Here is a 26,244-nt window from a genome sequence, read left to right on the forward strand (position 1 = left end):
GCTTTCGTTGCACAGGAAGCAAATAAATTTCAAGCTTTGGTGGCTTCTTGAAACACCCATAAATGAGTGTTAGAGATTTAGACAGATGAGACTCAGAAAGTGTCATCGAGGTGGCAGAGAGACGCCAGTAACCGGGAACACACAGCAACAAAACCCAGGTCCCTGTTGTGGAAATCAGCAACCGACTGCATGAGATTTGACTGGAGGATTTGAATATGCAAATGGCGGCGAGCGCGCTACGACTCAGCCCGTGATCTGGCATTAATTTAGTCCAGGAAGAAACCGCAGTGATGTTGTGTCTGCGGATAAAAAGGACAACTCCGATCAAAGAGGCGCACAAACCGAGGGAAATAAAGGGGAAGAGGGCATCATTCACAGTCGGATGTTCCTGTAACACATCATCCTTTACATGTGGTTGCATCACCGCGCTGTCAGAGCCGCTCTGCACCTCGGATCCCGGTCCATGTGAAGGTGCGCTTTCTTCTTGTCGGAGCGCTCTGAAGTTCAGGTTGATGAATTAGAATTTAAGTCCATAAAAGCGGGCTCACATTTCAAACTCCGGCTGCTGTATGATGGAGAAGTGACGCCCTGCAGTGAGGATGGGGATATGAAGAGCATAAAAGATAAAGAAGATGCATGAAAGGAAGTTGAAGCTGCATCTTTTAATATGAACTTTTGTGCATTTATCTTCAAAAGTCAAAAGAATAAATGTGTGTTGCCTTCATATAACGCATTTAGAGGGTTTAGCAAGATCATGTAATTGAAAAAAACAGCAGGAACTTCACTTTTACTTTGATTATTTTCTTTCAAAGCAAGACATACAACACGGCTATGCATAAAATTACATTTTAGTGGCTCTACTGACGATAGATCCATGTTACATTTTTATTTTTTCAGTTTTTTTTTTTGCATAGAAAGTGACATAACCATCCCACTAACATCATTTCAGTTAAAACAGAAGCTCAGTAGTGGTTGCTATGAGCAACGAATGTTTTTCTCATTCTTTTTCCATCTTTTCATCACTTTACTCCAGCTCTGGCATGGAAATGTGACAATTACATTGATTGAAATTGATTAAGTCCTGCCGACAAACTTCTGATTGCCTTGTTTTGTCCAATAAGTGAGACAGGACGAGTTTGTGATGCACAGATCTGGAACCAGGTGCTACTTCTGAACAAAACTGGCTCCTCTGTCACCATTTTGTTGTCGGAAATCCAAAACGCTGATACAAACTCTTGTGCAAACGTCTTTTTCTATTGCAACCGATGATTTTTTCCAGATTTGGCATTAGTTCCACTTAGCCGTGAATTGCTGCGTGTTTGTGTTCCTTAAGAAGATTGGTGTGTGCTGCGATGGCGGTGGAGGGGCTGCTGGGACATCTGGCTAACTGACTGTAAGCTGCTGTATTACTCCCCATTAAGAGTCATTAAGGCCCCAATTATAGCTACCACCCCCCAGTTCACACACACTAGGGGTCTGCAATTACATTGGGCCAGTTTTTTTTTTTTCCAACACAGAACGCACTGTGGAGAAAGGCTGCTGTTTAACCATGTTTCATCTCTGTCAATATTTAAATTTCTTTAAATTAAAATGATAATGAATTAACATTTTGGCTGATGTTTAGACCCCCGTCCTGACGCAGAGAAACAAGAAAACCAAGGTCCCCTGCAAAAATATGAAAGCATTAAGAAACATGTTAGTTAGAATTTGTAACACCACACAAAACCCAGCCAAATGTATAGAAAAAAGTGAAACTTTGTGTCAAAATCATGAAAAAAAAAACAAGCTGTATTCTCTGCTCTGAATGCTGGAGGTTGTTTGCTGAAAGTGCTGATTGACAGCTTTCACACAAGCTCAAAAGAACTTTACTGTAGAAGTGGGTGGATCGATCCCAATATCAATAATATCGATACCAGCATTGGTATTGATATTGAATGATACCAGTGTAATAAGATCGATACTTTAGTTTCAGTTTGTCTCCTGTATGCCGATTGCAAAGACTGAGCAGCATCAGTCTGCACTGTGAGGCGTTTAGGGAACATCGGTAAATGTGTCGATAAGCAAATGTTCAGCTAGTGAAAATTGAATGTTAAAATGCATCTTAAGAGAACATTTCCCACTTCAGTGACAGAAGTGTTGCACAAATATTGATCAAACCGTCAAAAATTAACACTGTTTGAGGAGGCCATCCCTCACATTGTGATTTCATCGGACACCCCAGATTCTTCATCGTCTGACCAACAGAAAACCTATCCCAGAATTAGTCTGATTCTTAGAACCTTTGAGTGTTTACAACCCCATCTTCATTCCAGATGTGGACGACCATATGCAGCACCTAACCTTTGCTCTAAACCTACCAACTACTGAAAAAAGTTCCAGTAACAGAAAAAATACCAGTGACTCCAGATGCTTCACCGTGCTGAATGTATCTTCCAACAACCATCTTTTTGACATGCTGCATTTATTTTATCGCTCAGTTAGGTTTAATTTTGCTCTCAATTTGTTTCAGTGCTCATCTCCTTTGCTCTGGTAAAACACATCCTGCAGTTCATCTGAAAAAGTCGCTGAAATTTTGCCACTTGCTGCAGCTGAGTCAGTTGTAGCTCTCTGCAGTTTGTCAAAATCTGAAATGAGACATGTAGAATGAAGTCATATTTAAAGTATAGATTTGGATGTTTTTGCCAGTAGAACTTTATATCACACATGATTAGTTCAAGGACCATCAGAAACACAATTTTTCCTGATTTTACAGTTCCGGCTCTGATAAATGGTGTCATTTTCGTGAGGATTTAGGATTAAAACACACTTTTGATCAATCAAATACGTGCATTTTTCCTGGTAGATGCTGATAAACAGTCTCAGCCTACAAATTTCACCCCGCTGGTTCCTGTTGCAGAACATTCACTTATTTTAACACAGGCAACAAAGTGACAAAATAAAATGAGCCACAGCGACTAGACGCGCAATTAGGGTCACACCAGAAGAGAAACTGTCGAAACCTTTCCAGGTTTCTGGGGAAAGACTGTGAAAAACTCTAAGCAGCAGGAGGCTGAATTTGGCAGAAAATGAAAAGCTCAGTCTGCCTGGAGAACAGAAGAGAGACGCAGGAAATGCAGCATTTATTGCAGTGTGACGTACAATCCAAAGAGGCTTGTTAGTGTTGACTCAATAAATAGAATAGTCAGCCACTGTTTGTGTCTCTGACCATGTGAGGATGTTATACTGTTGTAGATTTCTGTCTTGGTGCTATTAGTTGTGGTTTTAATTTCGGGGGCGTTTTCGGTGTGATTTTGGTGCCAAATCTGACGCTTTATCTTGTGACCCCAAACTCACGCACACACAGAGAAACATCCTCCGATACAAGCTTTTACACAGCGAGACATAATCAGGTCCCATCTGAAGACAGTCTGCTGCTGCACTACACTACACACACACACACACACACACACACACACACACACACACACAGCTGGAAGGCTTTCTATCATGGAGAGATAACTACAGGCTGAGAACAATAGACCATCTCTTCTCCCATCTGGTGAACCGAGGGATGAAACTTCATTTACATTTCAGATTCCCCCACCTCAGGCTGTGTGTGTGTGTATGTGTGTGTGTGTCTGTGTGTGTGTGTGTAGGGTGGTGGGGTGGTGGTAATAGAGAGAACAAAACGAGATTCATTTCAGGGTGAATTTAGGATTATGAATTAACACGCCGCCACGCTGAAAGACTTCATTTACAGCTAATTGAGTGTATTGGCTCATTGTTGTGTTAAAGCTGGACGGCCCCTCGGCTCCGTGTGTGTGTGTGTGTGTGTGTGTGTGTGTGTGTGTGTGTGTGTGTGTGTGTGTGTGTGTGTGTGTGTGTGTGTGTGTGTGTGTGTGTGTGTGTGTGTGTGTGTGTGTGTGTGTGTGTGTGTGCACGAAAAGCCAGGGGTGGTAACCTGTACATTAGTGAACAGCTGTAGTTTAGACGTGTGAAATTAGACGTTGGCATTGTAATAAAATGTGACGCTCTGTCCTCCCTCTGCTGCTGTTCCTGTTGCAGGTGAGAAGCCCTATAAGTGCTCATGGGAGGGCTGCGAATGGCGTTTCGCCCGCAGTGACGAGTTGACGCGACACTACCGCAAACACACCGGAGCGAAGCCATTCAAGTGCAACCACTGCGACAGGTAAACACACACGTAAACACTTTACATCTGCAGGACATCGGTGCCCTTCAGCTGCCGGTGTTTAACCGGCAGTCCAAAAGAAATCTAAAGGGTTATTTTCCTGTCAGTTGTCGACGCTGGAATACACACCACCAATCTGGGAGGTTTGGAGCCTTTTTTGCAGAAGACGTTTTGACACATCGCAGTAATAAAAGCACATGATGTGGCAGCAAAAATGTAAAAATTGAGTAGGTCCTTTAACTCCTTTAACAGTTTGCTGTTGACCAAGGGTGTCAAACTCATCTTAGTTCAAGTTCCACATTCAGCCCAGTTTGATCTCCAGTGGACCAGACCAGTAAAATCACAGCATAAATACCAATAAATAACCACAAGTCCTAAGTTCCTTTGTTTTAGTGCAAAAAAAGTCCACATCTTAGGAATTATCTTTTTACAAAACATCATGAACAAAAATAAGTTCAATTTCAACAACTTTGTGCCTCAGTTTATCGTTTCCACATTACAACTTCCAAATCACAGAGTGTCTGCAAAGGAGCACAACATTTAGCCATCTGGAACTGAACCATATAGGACTTGACTTTATGATCCAAATGACCAAAGTCTGACCAAGAAAAGACAAAGAACAACAACAACAACAAGACAAAATATTCCAAAAATGAGACACAGAATGCCAAACACAAGAAACAAAATGACAAAAAATGAGACAAACAGTTAGCCGAGCCGCGCGAGACAACCCACGGCAATGAATTTAATTCTCTGCCAGGGTGGGTCTAGTTACCCTCCATAAGGCTCGAGGCTGGATTCTCCTAAAACTGGCCGGACCAATCACCATGAAGTGTAGAGTCAGAAGGCGGGCGTAACTAAGTGACGACAGAGGCGCGACGATTCTGACAGAAACAACCGGCACACAATAAACAGTTATCTTTCGACTCGGCTTTGGCCACAGCCCTTAAAGATTTGAAGCTAAAATTCAACTTGAAAGATAAACAAAGGACGGCACTGAAGTGTTTCATTGAGAAGAAAGACGTATTTGGACTGATGCCGACGGGATATGGCAAATCCTTAATATACCAGTTGGCTCCGCTGGTTGGGAAGCTAATGGGACTTAGCCACAATCCGCCGGCGCCAGGAACTCCGTCAGCCTATTCGTTGCGCTGATTGGTTGTATAGCTACCCAATTGCTGCAGAGTGATTTGAAAGACAATCTTTGAGCCCGCCTCCCTCCCTGTCGAGCGGCCCTAGACCCTTGTGCCTTCAGAACATGGGTCTAGCGCGGCTAGGCTAACAAACAGTGGGAACGAGACAAAAAACAGAAAATGACAAAAACGAGGAAAAAAAACAAGCAAGACAAAATGAAAACACAAAACGACAAAAAAATGAGACAAATGACATGAAACAAAACAAAACAGAGACTAAACTCCATAACGCCCCCAACCAGGGAGCGTCCAACTAGCCATGTTGTTGCACTGACTCGAGCACAGTGTTGTAAAACTTGTGGAGAAAGGTGCTTTTTTTAAAACTTTATTTAATGGCAAAGTTACAAGATTTTTAAACATATTTGACCGGTGATTCTACACATGTAGTTTTTATGTCAAAATCAATGAAAATACAGTTATGGCTCACTTCAAATTTATTTAGACAGTGACCTGGTGTTAGCCCAAAATATAGACTTGCTTCTAAGGAGCTAAGAAATCATTTGAATCATCTGAGTTTTGCTCAATTGCTACAGTTTTAGTCGATTCACGAGTTCATTTGTGTTGCCTTTGGGTCTGACTCTTGTTAGTCCTCAAAAAGCTGCAAAACCACAGATCCTCATTTCCTGCTTCTATATCAAACATAGGATGACTTAGATGTCCACCGAGATGTTACTTCCTGCATACTGTATTGTTCTTTTATACAACTGATGGAGCTTTTGTCTGTTTAACCTGATGATTTGTAACTGGTGTGCTTTATCTTATTACATTTTGAAGCATTTTGGAGTTTGAAAAGTGCCCTGTAAAACCAAATTTTTATCACCGTTGCAGACTTTGTGCTAAGCTAGGCTAAACACATCCCAGGGTTTCCTCATTGAAATTGCAGAAAATGAAAAACGATCAAGCTGGCATCTGATACGACAACAGCTGAGCTTGTACATGAGTTTTCATCCTATAACTTTTCATGTTTTCCATTAAATCAGTCGAGGGAACAGTTGGCTACGACTTCACAATGCACCAGTTTCTTTCTTTCTGCATGAAAACGGACTCTGAACGTCGCCTGTTAATGCATCCAGAACAGCAGGAAGCCTGTCGACGTCTGTGACAAATGACAAACAGGACAACATTTCTCATCCAGATTTGCTCTACATGCATCTCATGCGGCGCTCAGACGGTGTAATAATGTACAGCGAGTTTCACCTCTTTTCTTCAGGAAATCTGATCCCTTAAATAAACTCAATTAGAGACTAAATCCTGCAGATGAGTCGGGTTTGAAGTTTGGAAGAGACGTGAGCGTTTTCTTAAAGATATTTTCCTCCTGCAGCAGCAGCAGCAGCTCAGGTGACTTCTTATCTGTCAGGATGAGAAAGATTCAGGACTGTAGCTTATGCTGTAGTCAATTTAATGATAAGGAGTGTTATCGACTTAAATTAAGGAAATGGATTCACATCACAGCACAGCCAGAGGAATACATACAGGATGCAGGTTGTTCTGTTTCCGCTCAGGTGTGGGTTGCAGAATGATTGATTTCTTTAAAGCCATGTTATCTGATTGGTGGTTGTAGATTTTACTCAGTGATTCTGCAGAAGTTTGGTTGTTTCCAGTCGGCGGGAAAGAAAGGAGATGCAGACAGAACTAAAGTTTATGGTGGATGAGATGTTGAGACTCATGTCGTCACTGTTTTGGTGTTTGTTCCTCAGAGTATGATGAATTTAAAGTCACAAACCATGGGCCAGAGTCTAAGACTGGATCATGTTCAAATGTTAAAGATCTTCAAAAAACATCACCAGGAGAAGTCAGCATTTAAAGGCAGCAGGATTTATAGTCGACAAAAATCCAAGAGTAGTTCTTAGCAGTGATTAACACCCAACAAAAACCAGAGATACTGAGCTATGCATCACCTTTTATGCTGTGAGAGATGTCATTTTTCCACACCTATAGGGCGTATGATAGGAGGGACAGTTCTGACACCATTATGCTTTTCTAAATCTACTGGTCAGATCATGACATCTGCTTACAGGAGGTCTTTGGTTTACGACGTCATCGACCTACGACATTTCGTTGTTGCATCAAAACCGCTTTTGTGGAACAAGTTGACAAGCAGAGCGGATGGATATGTCATCACACAGCGCTATAAGACGGCTTTGTTTCCATTCTCCAGTTGTACAACACCTTGGATTGTCTACATTCACTAACTTTTTGTCCATCGTTATGGCTCCAAGCATAAATCAGACTCTTCTGATGCTTTGAAGAAAAGGAAAGGCGTCTCCATGGAAGTGAAATTAGATCGAATAAAACGCTGGGAACAGGAAGAAACACCGACCAACATGGATCAAGTTGTAAAAACAGGTCAACATATTGTAGCGACCCTCTGTGATGAATGAGTGAGACTTTATCTGGTTCTCTGCTGGTTTATTGAACCTTCACACAGGCTCTTGTGGGCCGTAGCCAACGCCAGAATAACTAGAAAAACCCCATAACTTAGCTCCAGAATTAGCCGCCGTTCCCAGCTCTCTCTACTGCTGACTCTCAGCCAATCAGAGGTGAGCTAACTAAACATGGCACGTTCACTGACATTAGGTAAATGTGGAACTGAACAATAAACATTGAAACATCAACATCAACAACAAAATCAGCCCGTTACAATATTCTGTTATCTTCTTGTAAAATGATTCATATGAGTTGTTGGTATTCATGACTTTTGTGAAGAACTATCAATATCGTGATGCACGGAACGGCTTTGTTTACATTTTTGTCGGAGTTCTGACTTACAGCGAAAATCGATTTACATCTATCTGTAGGAACGGAACTCTGATATAAGACAAGGGCCTCCTGTATCATATTTCACCCCTAGATCTCTACCTACATGGGGCATTTGGTTATCATTTGGTCATCTTTTACAGAGAACATGTCCAGACATGTTCAGACTTTGCTCTGTTATTTTGAGACATATTTAATGCATATCATATCTTTATCGTTCTGTTTCTGATACACCTCTTTTAAAAGTTATGTTGCTTTAAGTTTACGCCACTCTTTTGAGAACTCCATATATCATTTTCTGAAAAGCACTAAACCATGAAAACATCAGTGAGTATTAGAACCTTGGTCAGTATCTATTTCATAAAATATTTCACTACAGTAGTTGAAGATTTTACTCAGTGATTCTGCAGACGTTTGTTTGTTTCCAGTCAGTGGGAAAGAAAGGAGACGAAACTAAAGCTTCTGGTAGATGAGATGATGAGACTCACGTTGTCACTATTTTGGTGTTTGTTCCTCCGTGTGTGTGTGTGTGTGTGTGTGTGTGCTTACTCATGCTCCTGGCCTGGCACTTAAATGGATTCTGGCTATTGGCAAGCAGGTCGCAGCTAATTGAGTGGCACCAGATGCCAGCTCCACTTTAACATACACTCTCTCAGTGTGTGTGTGTGTGTGTGTGTGTGTGTGTATCCGCCCTACCTTTTAGATGAAACACACACACGCACACACACAAAGTTTTGCCCTAGAGACAGTGTAATTGGCTGTTGTGGGTTCCCTCTAGTTAGGCGGTTTTAGACATAAAACCCCCCAGAAACCTGCTGGAAGCTTCTAATCCAGACTGAGAGCTGGGACTGTATTAGCTCTTTTTCTGGCACACACACACACACACACACACACACACACACACACACACACACACACACACACACACACACACACACACAACCGCAATATGCAAAGATGCAACACACAACATGAACACAAAGACGTTTACATGCAAAGTCACAGTGACTCACGTGAACATGTAAATGAGGCAGCGACACGTGGACGGGAACAGACGTGAGATGATTCAGTCGACTTGAGGGCTCAGAGCAGGAGTGAGTCCACGGTGTCAGAGCTGAAGGTCCCATTCATGCTGCTCTCATAGTGACATTTCCTGGATCTCTCCAAAGTGAATCATCCCTGCAGAGCATGAATGTCAGAAAATATCAGCTTCTTCTCTTCAAAGTCAACAGTGGAAGCGGAGAAAAGCGAACCGTAACTGTAAAGGTGTGTTTCACTGAAATATATCGACACAGAGACTAACATTTCAAGAAAAAGATGACTCTATATGTTTCATTCCCAGTGACATCAGGGAAGCATTTTAAATGAGCTCTGATGTGGCCGCTGACTAACATCATTGCCATGGTAACAGGTGCTAAAGCTGCTAAATTTAAACTTCTAACTTCAGCAAACTTTCATAACGTTATTTATATTTATTTCAAATTATGTGAATCAATTTTCAGTTCAAGAATTAATCAGTCCATACAAGATTTCGTGGCCGTTTTTTGAGAATATTGCGCCCCTAAAATGCCTGAATTCACTAGCCTAGCCACGCTAGACAACCCACGGCAACGAATTTAATTCTCTGCCAGGGTGGGTCTAGTTACCCTCCATAAGGCTCGAGGCTGGATTCTCCTAAAACTGGCCGGACCAATCACCATGAAGTGTAGAGTCAGAAGGCGGGCATAACTAAGGTTCTGACAGAAACAACCGGCGCACAATAAACAGTTATCTTTTGACTCGGCTTTGGCCACAGCCCTTAAAGATTTGAAGCTAAAATTCAACTTGAAAGATAAACAAAGGACGGCACTGAAGTGTTTCATTGAGAAGAAAGACGTATTTGGACTTATGCCGACGGGATATGGCAAATCCTTAATATACCAGTTGGCTCTGCTGGTTGGGAAGCTAATGGGACTTAGCCACAATCCGCCGGCGCTCTAGGAACTCCGTCAGCCTATTCGTTGCGCTGATTGGTTGTATACCTACCCAATTGCTGCAGAGTGATTTGAAAGACAACCTTTTCGCCCGCCTCCCTCCCTGTCGAGCGGCCCTAGACCCTTGTGCCTTCAGAACATGGGTCTAGCGCGGCTAGGCTAACAAACAGTGGGAACGAGACAAAAAACAGAAAATGCTTCCATCATGGTGGATCTGTGGTCTGCTCCTTTCAGCTATTCTCCTAACATGTTTGGAGGTAGAAAAGTGTTTGTCAGTCGATGATTTTCGTTTGTATTCCACCACAATATTTCACAGGTGTAAAACAGTTTAGCTCCACTTTGGTGAAGAACATCAGGGAATTGTTTTTCACGGTGTTTCGCAGTTATTTTTGTTGGTAAATGAGAGACATTAGAATGGGACATGTCTGCATCTTCACACCATAAACAAGGAAGTGAATTAGGTGTCGTACGTTCACTACGTCTGAGCTGGGGACTGCTATGATTGGTGGAACTCACGGGTATAAAATTGTGGAAAAGTTGCAGACAAAATTGCAAGGTTTAAAAATGAATATTTAATCACGATTAATTGAAATGAATCTACAGCAACCCTGTGATTAATCTGATTAAACTTTTTAATTGTTTCACAGCAGTAATAAAAAACAAAAATTCAGTACTTTTGGTGCAAGAGGGAAGCCTTCAGTTACTCCATGGTGACCAACAGTCGTGTGAATTTTTCAGTGAAAAATGAGCCCAGAATGAGTAAATTGTGACAGCAGTAATATAGGAGGTTAACCTAAACTACAAAAAATGGCTGTAGAAATGTTTATGCTGATCAACCACATTAGTTCAGATTAAAATATCCCAACATCCAGAAGGTAAATCTGACAGAGTCTGTTGGTTTTTTGACTTTTACTCTCAGTCCCACCTCAGATTGATGTTTGTGATTCAAAGTCACAAAATGTCAACAAGTCCTGGATGGATTGTCGTTACAGAAACTAAGGTTCTTTGTGAACTTTGGTGATCCTTTGTCTTTTTATCAACATTTCACCCTTCTGGAGACTTTAGTATGACCGTACCTTTAGTTTTTCATTTACATTTGAAGTGTTTTCCTTTAGGGTTTTTTTTTTTTGGCGCTCAAATTACAAGGTGGACAGAAACGTGCTTAACACAGCCGGGATGCACCTTCATCTGTACAGTAGCAGACAAACACACACACCCACACACACACACACACACACACACACACATCTGTGGTGGGTGGAGTCGGGCAAATATTACCATGAGAATGGCAAAAAGTGGCAGCCATGGAGAGGTTAACATTAGATAGAATGTTCAATCTGACACAGTTTCTCCTGGGGAAACATACACACACACACACACACACACACACGGCTGGTATTAATCCTGCCTAATCAAGCGAGGACCCCCTGATGTTTCCATGGAGCTGGAAGGAGGAGGAGGACAAAAAAGGAAATGAGGAGGAGAAAGGAGAGTTTAGAGGAGGAGAAGAAGAAGGTGTGTGTGTGTGTGTGTGTGTGTGTGTGTGTGTGTGTGTGTGTGTGTGTGTGTGTGTGTGTGTGTGTGTGTGTGTGTGTGTGTGTGTGTGTGTGTGTTTCTGTGTTTCTGTGTTTCTGTGTTTGTGTAGTGTGTGTGTGTGTGTGTGTAGTGTGTGTTTTCGGGGGGGTACCAGCTGGTCCGGCTGCTCCGCCCCCCGACAGTGACACAGTAACTGGCATGGCCATCTGTCCAGATTAGTGGAGGTGTACAGTGGGAGCCACATGGCCGGTTCAGGGCCGAGGGGGAAACACCGAAGCTCAGAGACAACGGAGAGCAAAGTTCAACAGCATCCTCACACCACGATCACTGGGAGAGTTTGTGTCAATGAACGTGGCCATACTTTGTGTTTGTGTGCTCAGTAATTTTCCATGAAGCGCTGTTAAGCGGAACCAAGGCAGCGAACCAGAGATAACACATACCAGGATGTGTAACTCATTGCATACCTGTATAAAAGCTACGCTGTTTCTCACCTTTGTCAGTCACGAGTTCACGCTGTGTTCTGTTCATGTTGACTCCTTTTTTGCTTTAACTTGAGAGACGACTCTGAGTGTTAATTTAGAGAAGTCAGGACTCCACTGAAGAATCTTCCTGACACTTTACAGCTAATGTTCAGAAACTAACCGTCGACCTTGAAACACCGAAACAGTCGCAAATGTGCTGGAAACTCACAGTCTTCTTGTTCGTCTAGCCAAAAATGTAAAAGTTGATGTTTTTACATGTCTGTAACCTCAGCTGTTCTGGAGAAATCTGTACTTGCCAGTTAGCAAAGTGAAATGTTTCTCACTCTTGTTTTTACACAGATTTATGTGATTGAACTCTCTGAACATCAAGCGAAGCAGAAATTGCAGCATTTTCCCAAGTCAGAAACAGGAAAAACAAAAAGAATTGCGAGACTTGCTTACTTTTCACTGGTCGAATCTCTCAGTCTTGTTGTTTGTCCAGCAAAAACCGCAAAAGTGATATTTTCAGACATCTATAGCCATTGCTGCTCTGGCAGAATATGTGTATAACAGGCGTTTATGCCCAGATTTATGTGATTTAACTCTGAAGGTCAAACAAAACAAACTGTGGCATTTTTCCAAGCTAGAAACTGGAAAAATAAAGTGTTCGGAAAACTTAATGGCCCAATTTTAACACTAAAACAGTGGGAAATGCATGCTGCTGTTTGTCTTGCAAAAATGTGAAAGTTGATGTTCTGACAGAACGATGAAAGACCGTAGGTCGATGACGTCGTAAACCGAGGACCTCCAGTATTCCGCAGATATAACTTTCATGTTTGGCAGCTTCACAGCTGTTTATGATCACTCTTTAAAAGCAAAAATCCACATGATAACAGTGATTCTTGGCCAGAAGATCACATGTATGCCAAATTTGGTTTAATTAGATGTAATTAGATTGGAGAAACTGTTGTTTCTGTGCAAAATTCCAATATTTTTCCATAGATTCCAGTATGACATGAGTGTAAGTCACAAACTGCGTTGATCTTGACCTAATCGCCAAAACTTAACGTAATCTTCATCTGCTCAAGCTGTATATCTTCACCAACTTTAATGAAAATCAGCCCAAAAGTTTGGTCACTAGCAGCAGCGTTCTCATCAGTCACAGAATATTAGTTTAGAAAATGAATGAAGCGTCACAAAGAGTGTTGCAGGCAAAAGAAAATTGGATTCTCAGTTTTTGCTGCTAGTATCTGTGTTTATGAAGGCTGACAATTACACATGATACACGATGTATTGGAGGAGGATTGCAGGTTTGGATGGAAGGCCAAAAAACAGAGAGAAAAAGATCTCGGCTGTGGAGGCTCATGTATGCCAGCAGGTTCTTGCAGACAGGTGCGTGGGAGGAAATATCTGTGGCTGGGAGAAGCGAGAACTCCCACACACTGTCCTTTCAACTGCAACCAGCTGTATTGGAAACACCATTTTTCAGTTCTGAGACCTTCATCAGGTGAAGCTGAGGAACAAAGAGCATGTCAGACTGATCTAGGTGACATTTTCTGAGGTGAGGGAGCCCTCAGGTGATCCGTCCCGACTGAAATTAAGAGAATTAATCTTGGTAAAAGCAGATTCTGCTTCAGTATCCATCAGTACTTTTGGGTGTTGGGCTGGGATTGAACAACAGCTAACAGCCTAAACACACACACACACACACTCAAACACACAAAGAATAGGCCTTGACTAATTAATAATGAATAAAGCCTCTGGCAAATTGAATTTTTAATTTCTCGTTTTAGTCTCGCCCACATTCTGTTTTGCCTCTCCTTTAGTCATATCATTTGTGATTCATTTTATTACGGATGTTCGGCTTTAACGTCGCCACAATTAATAAAGTCATAAAATTAAAATGCTCGTGACATCGTGAATCTCGTAACACACATCACCGGCACCTGCTTCTATGCCTCTCTCCCGTCAGGTGCGGTCGGTGGCGAGTTAAATGGACCGGCGTTAGAAAGCACTGCCAGCCCGTCTGCATTAGTGTCCGTGTTCACGATGCATATCTAATGAGCTGCACGCTCGTATTTTACTGAGCTGGAGGACGGACTGCAGAGCTGTGGAGGTCTGGCTGTGATTTATGACCGTGTTTGAGGCGTATTTGGGAAATCAGTGAGGCTGAATTGGCCGGTATTCGTCTTTACATCTGGGTTTCTCTGGTGTGACTTAATGGAGTGAGACAACTTAAATTCACTGTAGTTTTAGAATGAAGTAGTTAGAGTGTGCGGGCTTCTCCCTGGGAGTTCGCTTTCTGTCTGTCAGTCTGTCGGGCTTGAAATTTTACTATTACATCTAATTCAAATAGGAATCTTTAGACGACAGCTGTCAGAACTGCTTTTAGGCAACTATCTGTAGGGACTTGGCTCACTGACTACATCTGAAGATGCATATTAATGTTTGGAGGTTTATATCCAACCAGTGTCAGAAAATATTCACATCTCCACCGGACTGACTTCGACTGTCGAACATCAAACTTTTCTCTGTTTTCTAAGGACTCGCGGTCGTTTTTATTACCAGTGAAAGTGCAAGTTCATTACTGACAACATTGCCTCTGTGGGGTTTGCAAAATAGAGAGCCGTGCATCCAGAAAAGCTCATATGTGTGTAAAGCGAAACATTTAAATAGCAGACAGGAAATGACAACTGTAAACAGAAAACTTCAAAATAAAGGCCTTTTCAAGAATGAAAGTACATCAATATTTCTGCTTTAAGGGCAACACACCATATAAGTGAAGTTAGATTTTAAAAAACACTTGGAACAGGATGGAACACGCAGTGCAACATGTTCTGTTATGCGCTTGTAAAATGATTCATACATGCATGAAAGTCGCTGGTATTCATGACTTCTATGAAGAACTGATCGATATCGTGATGCATGGAACGGCTTTGGTTACATTTTCTCCGGAGTTCCAACGAAAATCGACTTGCATCAATCTGTAGGAACAGAACTCCTGTAAAGCTCTGAGTGGAGGACATTAAGTGTCATATATGTCCCTGTCATGGTGCCCATTGGTGGCTAAACTTCCACAATGCTCACTGCTTGCCAACATGGAACTAACTCGTCCCAGAAACCGCCTGCTTGGATCACTGTGGTGCTGAACAGTAAGACACTCAATCAGGTCCTACAGTTAATGTACAAAACATGAGACGCATGTAGAGAACACAGAGTCTGGCCCCCTTTTTTTTTAACCTGTGGAGCAAATGCGGCATTTTTTTCTTAATGCATTCACTTGTCAAGCATACGGTACACGCTGGATTGATTTTTCTTGCCGTAATGTACTTGCAGAGTGTATTATGTAGGAAGGTGGTATTGGATTAGGAGTCAGTATCAGCAGACACTAAATATTTAATGACTCGAATTGGATCGTGAGCAAAAAACTTGATCGGGACATCCCTGCCAGATACATCTGAGGTCACATAGCTGTCCAACAATCAGAACCGTACATCCACACAGAAGTTCTCAGAGCCCGCAGGACTACCGCACCGACGATCACTCATGTTTCAGTAAAATAAAATAATAAACCCGAGCACATGATGGATGGTTCAGCCGTCTTCCAACTGTCAAGTATTCCGAGCAAACGCACAGAGCCGGTGAATATTTCATTGGGCCCAGCAGTATAGAGCACTCCCGGCAAACACACAGAGACAATGTGTAGTAGAAGTGTGGAGCATTTCCAGCAAATACGCATCGCCGGTGGGAAGTTTTTGGAAGCCTGGGATTATGGAGATTTCCCACATATTACACAGAGCTGGTGGGTATTTCAGGGTGCTGGGAGGGTGACACATTCACAGCTAATGAACAGAGCCCGTGGCATCAATCAGCAACTCCTGGCAGCCGCATGCATTGTGCTTATTTTGTGCAAATCTCCAGCAAAGTAGGACTAATTGTGCCTTTGCAAATCTTTACTTTTGTCATTTGTGTAAGTTCTTATCCAAATCTGGTGCATAGTTGAGACGTTTATGGATATTTCTGTTTGCCTCTACAGGTGTTTCTCCCGGTCGGACCACCTGGCCCTGCACATGAAGAGGCACATCTGAGGGCAAAGAGAGGAGGAGTGGGAGAGGAGGAGGAAGACGAGGAAGAGGAGGAGAGATAGGAGGAGAGAGAGAGAGGAGGATGGGCAGTCGAGCTACCAACCGCCCGCCTCGTTCGCCGCCGTCCAAAAACCATCTGGCTCGGACGGCCGCTGGAGACGGGCATAGGAGGGAAAACGAGGAGTAGCTAGATTGTTGTTTTTCTTTAAAACTTACACACTCACATGTTGCAATAGGGAACACGTCACACCACCGTCTTTGAATGCATCATCCCGGTGAACCCCGGCCGCTCTCACTCTGCGGCTCTGGGGGCTTGGACACTGCCAATCCAACTTATACTTAAACTCGCTTGATGAAACATTACCTTCTTTTCTTTCTCTGTATTCAGTGTGTTTAAATTACCAGACGAGGAAACTTTTAAATATCCATATAGTCAGCTGTTAGTGCTTTACCGGCTTCTTGAAATCAAATACTCAACTTTTTTTTTTTTTCCTTTTTTCCGTTGTTGATGTCTCTCATACACGGAACATAAGAAACCACCATCTGCCGCGGTCAGCTCCAGTAATCTACGTGAAGAAAACAACAATGCCAAAATCTGCAGGAGAGAGACTGTACGGATGGACTCCTGGCATGGCTGACAATCGGGCCCAGGGCTCGGACGCTGGGTGCCTCGCTGCACCCGTGGGGCCTCGGTCAGCGGGTGCTGCTGCAGCTCTCAGGCTCTCCTCCAGTGGGTGTTTGCATCTCTCACCTTCACTGAGACGCCTGCCGCCTCCGCAGGCCATCTGACAGAAATGCGCAGCGACACTTTCTTCCCTTTTTTTCTACTTAGAGGACAATAATTCTTCTTATTGTTGTTATTAAGAAAAAAAAGAATGACACTTTGTTCTTTTCTCTCTTGGAGAAAAAAAATGTCTTAAAACTCACTGAAATGTGTTTGAGGAAAAAAAAACAAAAAAACTGAAAAATCTAAGATGACTTCAACAGAATGTGTGGGATGGAAGGAGAGCGTTGTTGGTCTTTGAATCCCCATGAGCACCGACTCTTCATCTGCAGTCTGTAAGCAACCAGTGGATGAACAAAAAAAAAACAAAACAGAATCACACCAACTCTCAGAAAAGGGATTTGTATTTTTTTCTTTTTTTTTGGACTAAAATAAAAGCAGAAAGCAGAGAGGTCATTTTTTCGTGCTGCTCTTTCTGCCCTGCGATTCGCTGCAGCTGGAAAACGAAGCCCAGGAATGACCTGCTGAGGTCTCCCTGTCAGGCAGAGGACTCGCTAAAAACTGAAAACCTATTTTTTGGTTTTGGTTTTTTCCCTTTTTTTTTTTTTCCTGAATGTCATCCTCGAGCGCTTTCACAGACTCTGAGATCTCATCTCTCTAGCAGCACTGCAGGGCGAGAAACCCGAAGAGCCGCTTTTTGCTTTTTCACGTGGGACTAAAGACGCCAACCGACCTTCGAGTGGTGATTCTGAACGGACACGGTCACACGGACCCGTTAAAATTTGCCTGTTTCGTATCCATTGACTGCACTGACTTTTTTTTCAATGTTATCTGTGCTTTTTTTTTTAATACAGTGAAAAATAAGGAAAAAATGAACACAAAGAAAAAAAATCATAAAAGACTTGAAAAAATGCAACACAAAAACAATTCTGTCTCACTCTACACACACTCCGTCGACACACACACACACACACACACACACACACACACACACACACACACACACACACACACACTCTCTTACACACCGCAGTTCCTTTTTTGCTCACGGCTCCTCTTCAGATAAGACTAATAAGATTTAGGAAAAATAATTATTAAACTAATGAACAGAGTTGGAAAACAAAACACTGCATGGCGGGCTTTATAGCAAACACACACACACACATAAACACACAGCAGCTCATGCGCACGCACACTCTTCCTGGAATTATATGTTCTGCTCCCAAATCTTTTTTCACAGTAGGAATTTAGCAACTGTTGTTTAGTAGAAGAGTATCTTAGCTCTCGGCTGGAGGTAACAAACGATTCCAAATCCTTTGAAGTGAGAAATCAGCTTGTTCTCAGTTCCAACAATCACCCACATATCCCCCGCTACAGCCGCTGCCTCTCATTTAATCGCTGTTTTTTACTTCAGACACTCCGGTTTCATTGTTGGTTACAGTTCAGCGTGTTAGTCGACGTTTTCATCAGAAATAAACCCAATTAAAACAACTGTGGCAGATCTAGAAGTATTTAAAAAACAACAGTAAACATGTAGAATGAATGTGAAGCCAGAAGCTTTATCACAGCTGGTTCCTTGAAAACCGAGAAAAGCATCTTTATAATCATAGAAAACTGACAGAATATGGTGTTACAATCTTTTTTGGGGCCGGAATCACAATATTTTTCTAGTTCAAATACAACATGCTGCAGAAATTCCAGCTCCAGATTCAATTTGACGAATTAATAAAGATTCATTTTCAATTTATCAGAATCCTGCATTAAAGAGATACATAGAGTAAAGCATACAGCAAGCAAATGAATAAAAAATTATATTTCAAGCTTAAAGGAATCATGTACAAAGTTCCAGTTATGTCCCTACTTTCTAGTATTTTGAGCATCACTTTTTTGCTGATCTTCACAGCAGTGATGCTCAGAATGTCGCAATTTGCAACAAATATTTCAAAAATTAGCTTTGTGTCATCAAGACAGGGGAAAATGGTGGCTCAGAAACACCGTAGATATTTTATGACTAACTTTTAAAATCAGCGTCCATACTCGTCTTCTGTCTGCTGAGTGTAAACACTGCCTGCAGTTCAACCCAGTTCATCCAAAAACCCGCAAGTTTTTTGTCATGTGACGGCTGAGTCAGTCGTGGCTTCTTGATTGCACCAAGCAGCGCAGACTTTTTTTTTTTTACAGAATCGGGTTAATTTTTAAATATATGCAATGTAGAATGCGGTGATGTTTGTACAGTTCGAAGATTTCTGGATTTGAGAGTGTTAATCTGAGCAAATGACCACAATGAAAGGCTTAAGTAATTGTAGTGAAGGAAATCTTTTGGATCTAACTACTGAAGGCCTGTGAAATGGATTGGCATTTGTAAGCCAGCCAGCTATCTTGTAGGCAGCTTCTTTTGACCTAGTGCTTCGAGTTTCATGGGCATGGCTTCAAAAACAAAGTAAAATCAGCTGCAGGGTTTTCAAATCTGTGCTTATGTTTGATGAAAACAACGACTTCTATCCGTGTGAATGTAATCACTGAAACCTCTGATTGGAAAAAAAACAGGATAGATGAGAGAAAACTAGGGCACACACACATCCTCAACGCCTGCTTCCTTTTCTTGCAGAAAAAATAAACTCGCCTTGCAACCAGGGCGATCAGCACCGACACTGACACCGCTGCTCCATCCGCCCACCACCATGCATTTGCCCCGTAGCGCATGCAAACAGCCCGATGCTCGCTGCTGCTGCTGCCTGGTGCAGCTGGGTGAGGGTGCAGGTTCCTGAAGCTGGCGGGGGATTTCACATCCCAGCGTGCCCAGTCATCGTGCCAGTTGGCCTTGCCAACCTTCATTAGGTGAAGCAGTGAAAACATTCTCCTCCAGGGGGGTTTATGGTGTAGCTTTGAACAATCGATACCAAAAACCTCCAGCACGGAAACTGCCCTTCAGCCAGGGGCAGAGTCTCCCCGGTCAGGAGAGATCAGCGGGAGACGCCTCCATATGGGTATCTAGCGGCAGCTTTCTCTACTCGCTCTCTCTTTCTGCTAAATACGACAAGGCGACTCACGTTTGAGATGAATCCAGTGTTTCACTTTTGATTTAATTGTTAGTGGTTTAGAAAAGCTGTCTGGATGTTTGTTTTCTTCAGCTTGGATGATGCAAAGTCATGCCCACAACGTAGAGGCATGCAAAGGATAACGAAGGAGCCCTCCTATACAGGACGTACAATCATAGAGGGATGGGGATCGTAGCACTTTGTGAGGGGTTTGATGGCATGAATGTTCATCTGTGTGTGTGTGTGTGTGTGTGTGTGTGTGTGTGTGTGTGTGTGTGTGTGTGTGTGTGTGTGTGTGTGTGTGTGTGTGTGTGTGTGTGTGTGTGTGTGTGTGTGTGTGTGAGCATACTGTGAGGGAAGCAGCCGTTCAGCTGAGTGGTTTGTAACTGATTTCTAACTGCTGAACAGAGTGCAGCAGCGTGGGGGGGAAAGTTAGCTGATACATTAGCTGTTGGATTTTTTTTTTTTTTAATCTAAGCAATGGCTGAGGGGATTTATTAGAGTTTTGTTCTGTCCTTTCCTCATTCAAAGCATTCAGAAAAGTCACAGAGCTTGATGAGTCAAATTAAAGAGATGCAAACTCATGCCTTGCAGAGCGCCGACCGCAGCTTGATCCGTATCGGAAGTAGATAAATCAGACTCTCTGCCAGATTAGTTGACATTCAGTTCACATTTTTTGGAGGACACGTAGGGCGCATTATTAATGTCTGCAATTTAAAAATAATCTAAATTTATTGGAGCTGATTCTGCTCATTTGAGAATGGGTCCTAAGAAACCTAATTAACAGAACATTGGATGGATGCATGTTGACTTCAAATTGGGATTAAAACTGACCTAAATTGACGTGTTCTAAAAAGGTTTTGGGGGAACACATTGAACACTAGACTTGCAGATTTTGAGGCTGCAAAGTGTTTTAAATGTACAGCTTGAAACAAACACGACTCATCGCTTCTCTCCCCCTAAATTAAAATCCCTCCTGACATCCGACAGATCTCAAAGTCACTTTAGATACCAACTCGCATTTGTTCCCTTCACATCTCTGAGCCTGTCAGAGCAGGTTTTCTGTCACGGCGTCACTCCGGGTCTCCTGTCGTCTCTCAGGCTCCTCCAGGCCGGCTAGCTGCCGTCCCACAGCTCTGATTAGCATTAGCACTCCTGGCTCCTCTTCTCTAGTTGCAGTTCAGCTAATGAGATAGCTCTGGGTCACAGGGAAACTGAGTGGTCTGGAGAAAAAAAAACCCTACAAAACAAAAAAACACCAACGGGGACCTTGAGCCGGACCGATCCGCACCCAGTGGACAGATTTGATGTGGAACAAACAGAAAATCCAGAAATACCAGGAGACTGTGAGATATTCGTCAAAGAGACTAAACTTTGATGAAAAAAAGGATTAAAAAATCATTTATTCTCGTGAATATCCAAATCATTAAATCAGCCATTGCATGTTATCTCATGGATTACAGATAAAATAAATTAGCATTTATCTGCGAAGTCCCGACAGATATTTAATCCACTCCGTGTCTCCCAACCCTCCCCCTTCCTTTGCAGTTTAAAGTGCCATTCTTATTTCCCCTCCATCCCTCCATCCTCACCCCATCTCTCCCTTTCTGTCCACAGCAGTTGTCCATGCACTATCAGCTGCAGGAATGCTGAATGCACACTTTACACATTTTGCCCAAAGATTTGCATATTTGCAAGTTAACTGCTGTGAATGTAGTAGATGTAGTGGAAAGAGCCGAGAGGCAGAGACGCAGAAAAGGAGTGATGGATGGAAGGTGGAAGGAGAGGGACTGTTTTTCTTACACCGCCGTCCCATTAAATCTTAATTACCGATTACGCTCCGACTCTTCACGCTTCATAACATTCTCAGTCTCTTGTCTGCTGTCAGCTGGAGCCAAACTCATTGTTCACAATGTAAAAATAATGTTTTCATGGTCTTCTAGGGCGCCCGGTATAGCGGCGCCAGCAGCTTAAGCAGGAGTGAAGTAGCTTTAGTTTAAGTTTAGCTTCTTAGCACACTGCAGATAGCACCGTCAAGTCGAACTTCAAAGTCAAAGGTGGGCTTGAGTCTTTTGGAAATGTTGTGGTATCCGATGTTATGTGGCCAACTTTGGATGAGTTTACCGTTCCCGCACATCAAATGGATGGAGCTGAGAGGAAATCCAGGGAATTTACTAAAGGTGCTTTCACACCGGGAGCTTAGTCTGAATCTGGGATCATCTCACCCAAAAATTGGGAATGTGACTATTTTTTTTCTGCCTCAGGTGCAGAGCAAAAACAACATCTGAAAAAACTGTCTGAATTTGGAAATCCACTAAAATCTGGTACAGTTTACGTGCAGTCAGAAAGCGTTTCAGATCCCAGAGGAAAAACCTGTGCATGTCCAGCTACGTACAGAGCCTTGTGTTTGCCACAAAGGACAATTCATTGTTTCTGCATGACCCATGTGGACTTTCAAAAGTGGACATGTGGCTCTATTCATACGACAATCGGTCTGCTATGTAAGATGGTTGCTTTTACCCTGATATCGAATACAGAAAAACATGAAAGTTTCTGACCGACTATAACTTTGCACTTTTTACAGGATAAAGCAGCTCGTTACAGATTAGGCTGCAGCACTGAGGTGTGCCGATCACAATGAGAAGACATAGGATGGGATTTCTGGATTACTTCTCACTGTGTTTGGTCACCATCGATGGAAAGCTTGTACAAAGCAAAGCACTTCTTAAGTGCGACAGCAAATACTTCAATCATAACCCTTTCAAGGATGAATCATAACATGCAGACAGTCCACAGTGTGACAAACCTTGGGCATGTGGATGTACACGTGAGCAACCTTCGTGAACTTGAGTGCATAGTGAAATTTGTCATTTCTTTGCAGACCCATGCACATTAGGAAAGCATGAATTGGCCTTTCTGTAAACACAATACAGGTCAGGGCATCCTTGCATGAAATTCGACAAAATTGTGACCCATAAATCAAGATTTTAGAATTTGACTGACCATCATTTGTGAAATGGAAAGCTTCAATCTGCATTTGAGTATTGCTTGGCACAAGTTAACACTTGCAAAAATCAGACGAGTGAGCAGTCATATTCAGGTTCAGACTCAAACCAGTGTGAAAACAGCCTTTAGACATCCTTTGTGACCACAGGGAGCAGTTAAGACATCGTCCTCTGAGGGACCAGGCTTCAGTTTCTGTACTTCCCACCACATCATCCTGAAGAAGGATTGTCACTTCTGGCAGCTTTTGTAAATAGCGTGAGATCTTGCATACAGACCGCTCTGTGTGAAATTAACCGTACGTGGCGACAGCACCGTCTCAAACATTTCAGCATTTCTATAGGTCTGCTTTAGTTCTTGCAAACATTGCACTACATGATCATACTTAGCTATTGCACTCTTCATGTGCGCGCACTGCTAGCATAGTCTGTTGGAGCACTCTGTCAAATATCCACTTAACATTTGTTACACGACCAGGATGCACTTTGCCACCAAGAACCATTTTACAGGTCCGCCCTTAACCCTCCAGTGAAATGCCTTTTTCATCACTGTTACTCTGGGGTTGTACTCCGTAAACAGTCATGCTGTGGCTTGGTTGAGCTTTCTTGGTATCAGTGGCATCCCGGAGTGACTCTGTCTGTAACTACTGTGTTTGTCCATGCTTGATGTGTCAGTATATAGAGATTCACAGATCTTTACCTTCTCCTTGTGTCTGTATGTTTCACTTCACCCACACCAAACCTACTCCACCAAATCCACAACAGTCAGAGCCCTGTGGGGCCCAACATGCTCATAGTCTTCAGATATCCAGCTGTTCTGAGGTATATTCTTAAGAGCTATGCAGCTTGGGAGCTCCAAGCAGTTCTTTGGTGAGACTGCAATAACTTTCCACCTTTGCCAGCTAAATGTCCTCGGTCGGTACAGTTTGTTTAACTTCAGCCGATCCATCCTTGTAGGTGCTTTATCCTCTCTGTCAGTCGATGCCTGATGCTTTCCTGTGATGTTATTTTAGTTGGAGTCTGGCCTGTTCTGTCTCTCAGTATGTGGGGAAAAAAAGGATTGGTACCAAAAGTTTCTGATTGTCTTTGCTATATTCGTCTGTGAAATTTTAGCTGGACAATTTTCAATTAAGTTCAATTCAATTGTATTTATAAAGCACAAATTACAGTCAAATTGTCTCTACAGAACTTTCCAGAACCCATATGCCTGACCTCTAGAGCAAAACCCCAAGGCGACAGTTTAAGATGGCCAAATCCAGTTCAACCTATCTGAAAACTCTGATTATCTTCTCTAAAGTCCAATGCAGCTATTAAGATTATTATTAGTTTTTCTGAACCATAAAGTTTTATTGAGGGTGTCTCAAAAATCCAAGCCTGTTGAAGCCAAATAATCTGTCAACATTTCAGACCTCTGACTTCGTGAGCAGGATTCTTAGTTCCGTTATGAACCGTTACATTTCAAATTAATTGTTCATCTTTTATTCATAGTTTTGGCTCATTGTTACTACAAATCCTGGTCTCTTAAAAATCCTCTTTCTATAAATAAATTGGAACAGAATTTTCCCTTTGAAAGACACACAACTAGAGAAACAACCAGGTCCTGTAGACGTGTCATTTCTAGAAGACTTGGTTGTTTTCATTGGTTCGGACAACATGTTGCTGCTCATCAGATCAAGATCCAGATCACATGAAGTATTTCCTTCAGTTCAAGTGCCAAGCAAACGTTTGAGGCAATTTCCGTTAAATCTGAGGTTGCAGAACTGAACATGATCCTCATATTACTTGTCCAAGTGGATGTTGTTGTTGAAGCTTTATTAGGCGGAGAACTCATCTCCAAAATCTCCTGCAGTGCGTCTGGTGAGTATCTTACTGTGGTATTATACCTAACAGGAACAGATGTTGAAAAGAAAAATGATATTTACCTTTGAATTAATGCCGGTTAGAGTCCAGACTAACAGAACTGAATTTGGTGTCAATCCTTTTGCCACATCTGCAGCAGCCAATCCAACGTCATCATCAACTGCAAGTGGTATTTTAGCACCTTCTGTATGATCCAATGTGTGTACACGTCGACTCAAACAACAGCCGTCGAGATCACAACTAAAACTTTTCTGGGACAAAAGGACATGTGGAAGTGAAAAAGACAGGCAGATGTGTTTTCTACATCACAGCATCCCTCACCATCAGCCGGGGGCTCTGTAACTCCGTTCATATCAACCTTGGATCCATAAGCCGTCACTCGCCCCGCCCTCTCTCTTCTGTCACTGTCACCTCTGTTGAGTTTGTTTTGTTTCAGTTCCCTTGTTTTACTTACAATTTTTTGCTGTACAAAGTGTTTAAAATATTATTTGTATTATAATGATGTTAGTATGGTAATGTTCTTTATTAAGGAGAAGCAAAATTTATTTTTGTTACTGGTCTGTTTCATAATTCTTTTCTAAATTGGTATTGTAAGATATCTATGCAAGAACTGTTAAGTGGAGCATTTTTATTTAAGAATGTAATACTGTGTAATAAATGGTAGAATCTGGTCGTGGCTCTCTGTGTATTATTTTTATGCCAGTATCGGCCCAATATGTCATACACCCCCTGTCAATAGTTTTAGGACACTGTCTCATCAAATAAAGTAGAACCTGTCCTACAACTTTTGACAGGGGGTGTATTTCATCATAGGTTGTTGCTAGAGGTAGCAGACCCGTACCGCGTAGCCTGTGGCCTACGGATACGGGCACTTTCCATTTGCCAATCAGATACGCGAGATCTGGTCACGTGACTCCCGGTAGACGCTGGGTTACGGACCCGTAGCATCGGTACTACAGGTACGGACCCTAAAACTTAACCCTAACACTAACCCTAACCTTAACCTTTGCTTACGTTTCAACAGTTTGCAGTGGTTAGCAGCTTCTTGACTCGCGAGACTCGCGTACGGGTCCGTATCTGTCTGGCAAATGGAAAGTGCCGTATCCGTAGGCCACAGGCTACGGGTACGGGGTCCATATCTGTAGACACTACCTTCATCATATGGATGTGATCAGGGCAGGACTCTGATCATACATGTAAAGTTTCAGGCAGATTGGAGCATGTTCAGGACATTTACACAGCATTTGAAATTTCATGGAGAAGGATCAAAATTCCAGAGGCCGCCACGAACACGCCTTTGACTTTAGAAAAAGATCTTAATAACTTTGGGATCATTAAGGCCTCCTGTATGTACTGGCCGAATTTGAGGTGAATTGGAGTTTCCCCCTAGGAAGGAGTTCGCTCTAGAAAAAAATTAAAAATGGGCAAAATCTGACATTCACACAAA

At 42.5% G+C, this 26,244-nt stretch overlaps 1 protein-coding gene across 1 annotated transcript in view; it reads left to right on the top strand.

Annotated features, from left to right (window-relative positions):
- The window catches only part of klf7b (Kruppel-like factor 7b), a 97,224-nt gene extending 71,757 nt beyond the window's left edge, over positions 1–25,467 (top strand). The window contains exons 3-4 of the mRNA XM_022199042.2: positions 4,045–4,168; positions 16,125–25,467. Of these exons, the coding sequence (XP_022054734.1) occupies positions 4,045–4,168; positions 16,125–16,176 (176 nt within the window). The 3' untranslated portion in view covers positions 16,177–25,467. The remainder of the gene's footprint in view (positions 1–4,044; positions 4,169–16,124) is intronic.
- Positions 25,468–26,244: the final 777 nt, after the last annotated feature.

The sequence above is a fragment of the Acanthochromis polyacanthus genome, chromosome 14 (assembly GCF_021347895.1).
Source record: "Acanthochromis polyacanthus isolate Apoly-LR-REF ecotype Palm Island chromosome 14, KAUST_Apoly_ChrSc, whole genome shotgun sequence".
In the NCBI taxonomy this organism is placed as follows: Eukaryota; Metazoa; Chordata; class Actinopteri; family Pomacentridae; genus Acanthochromis; species Acanthochromis polyacanthus.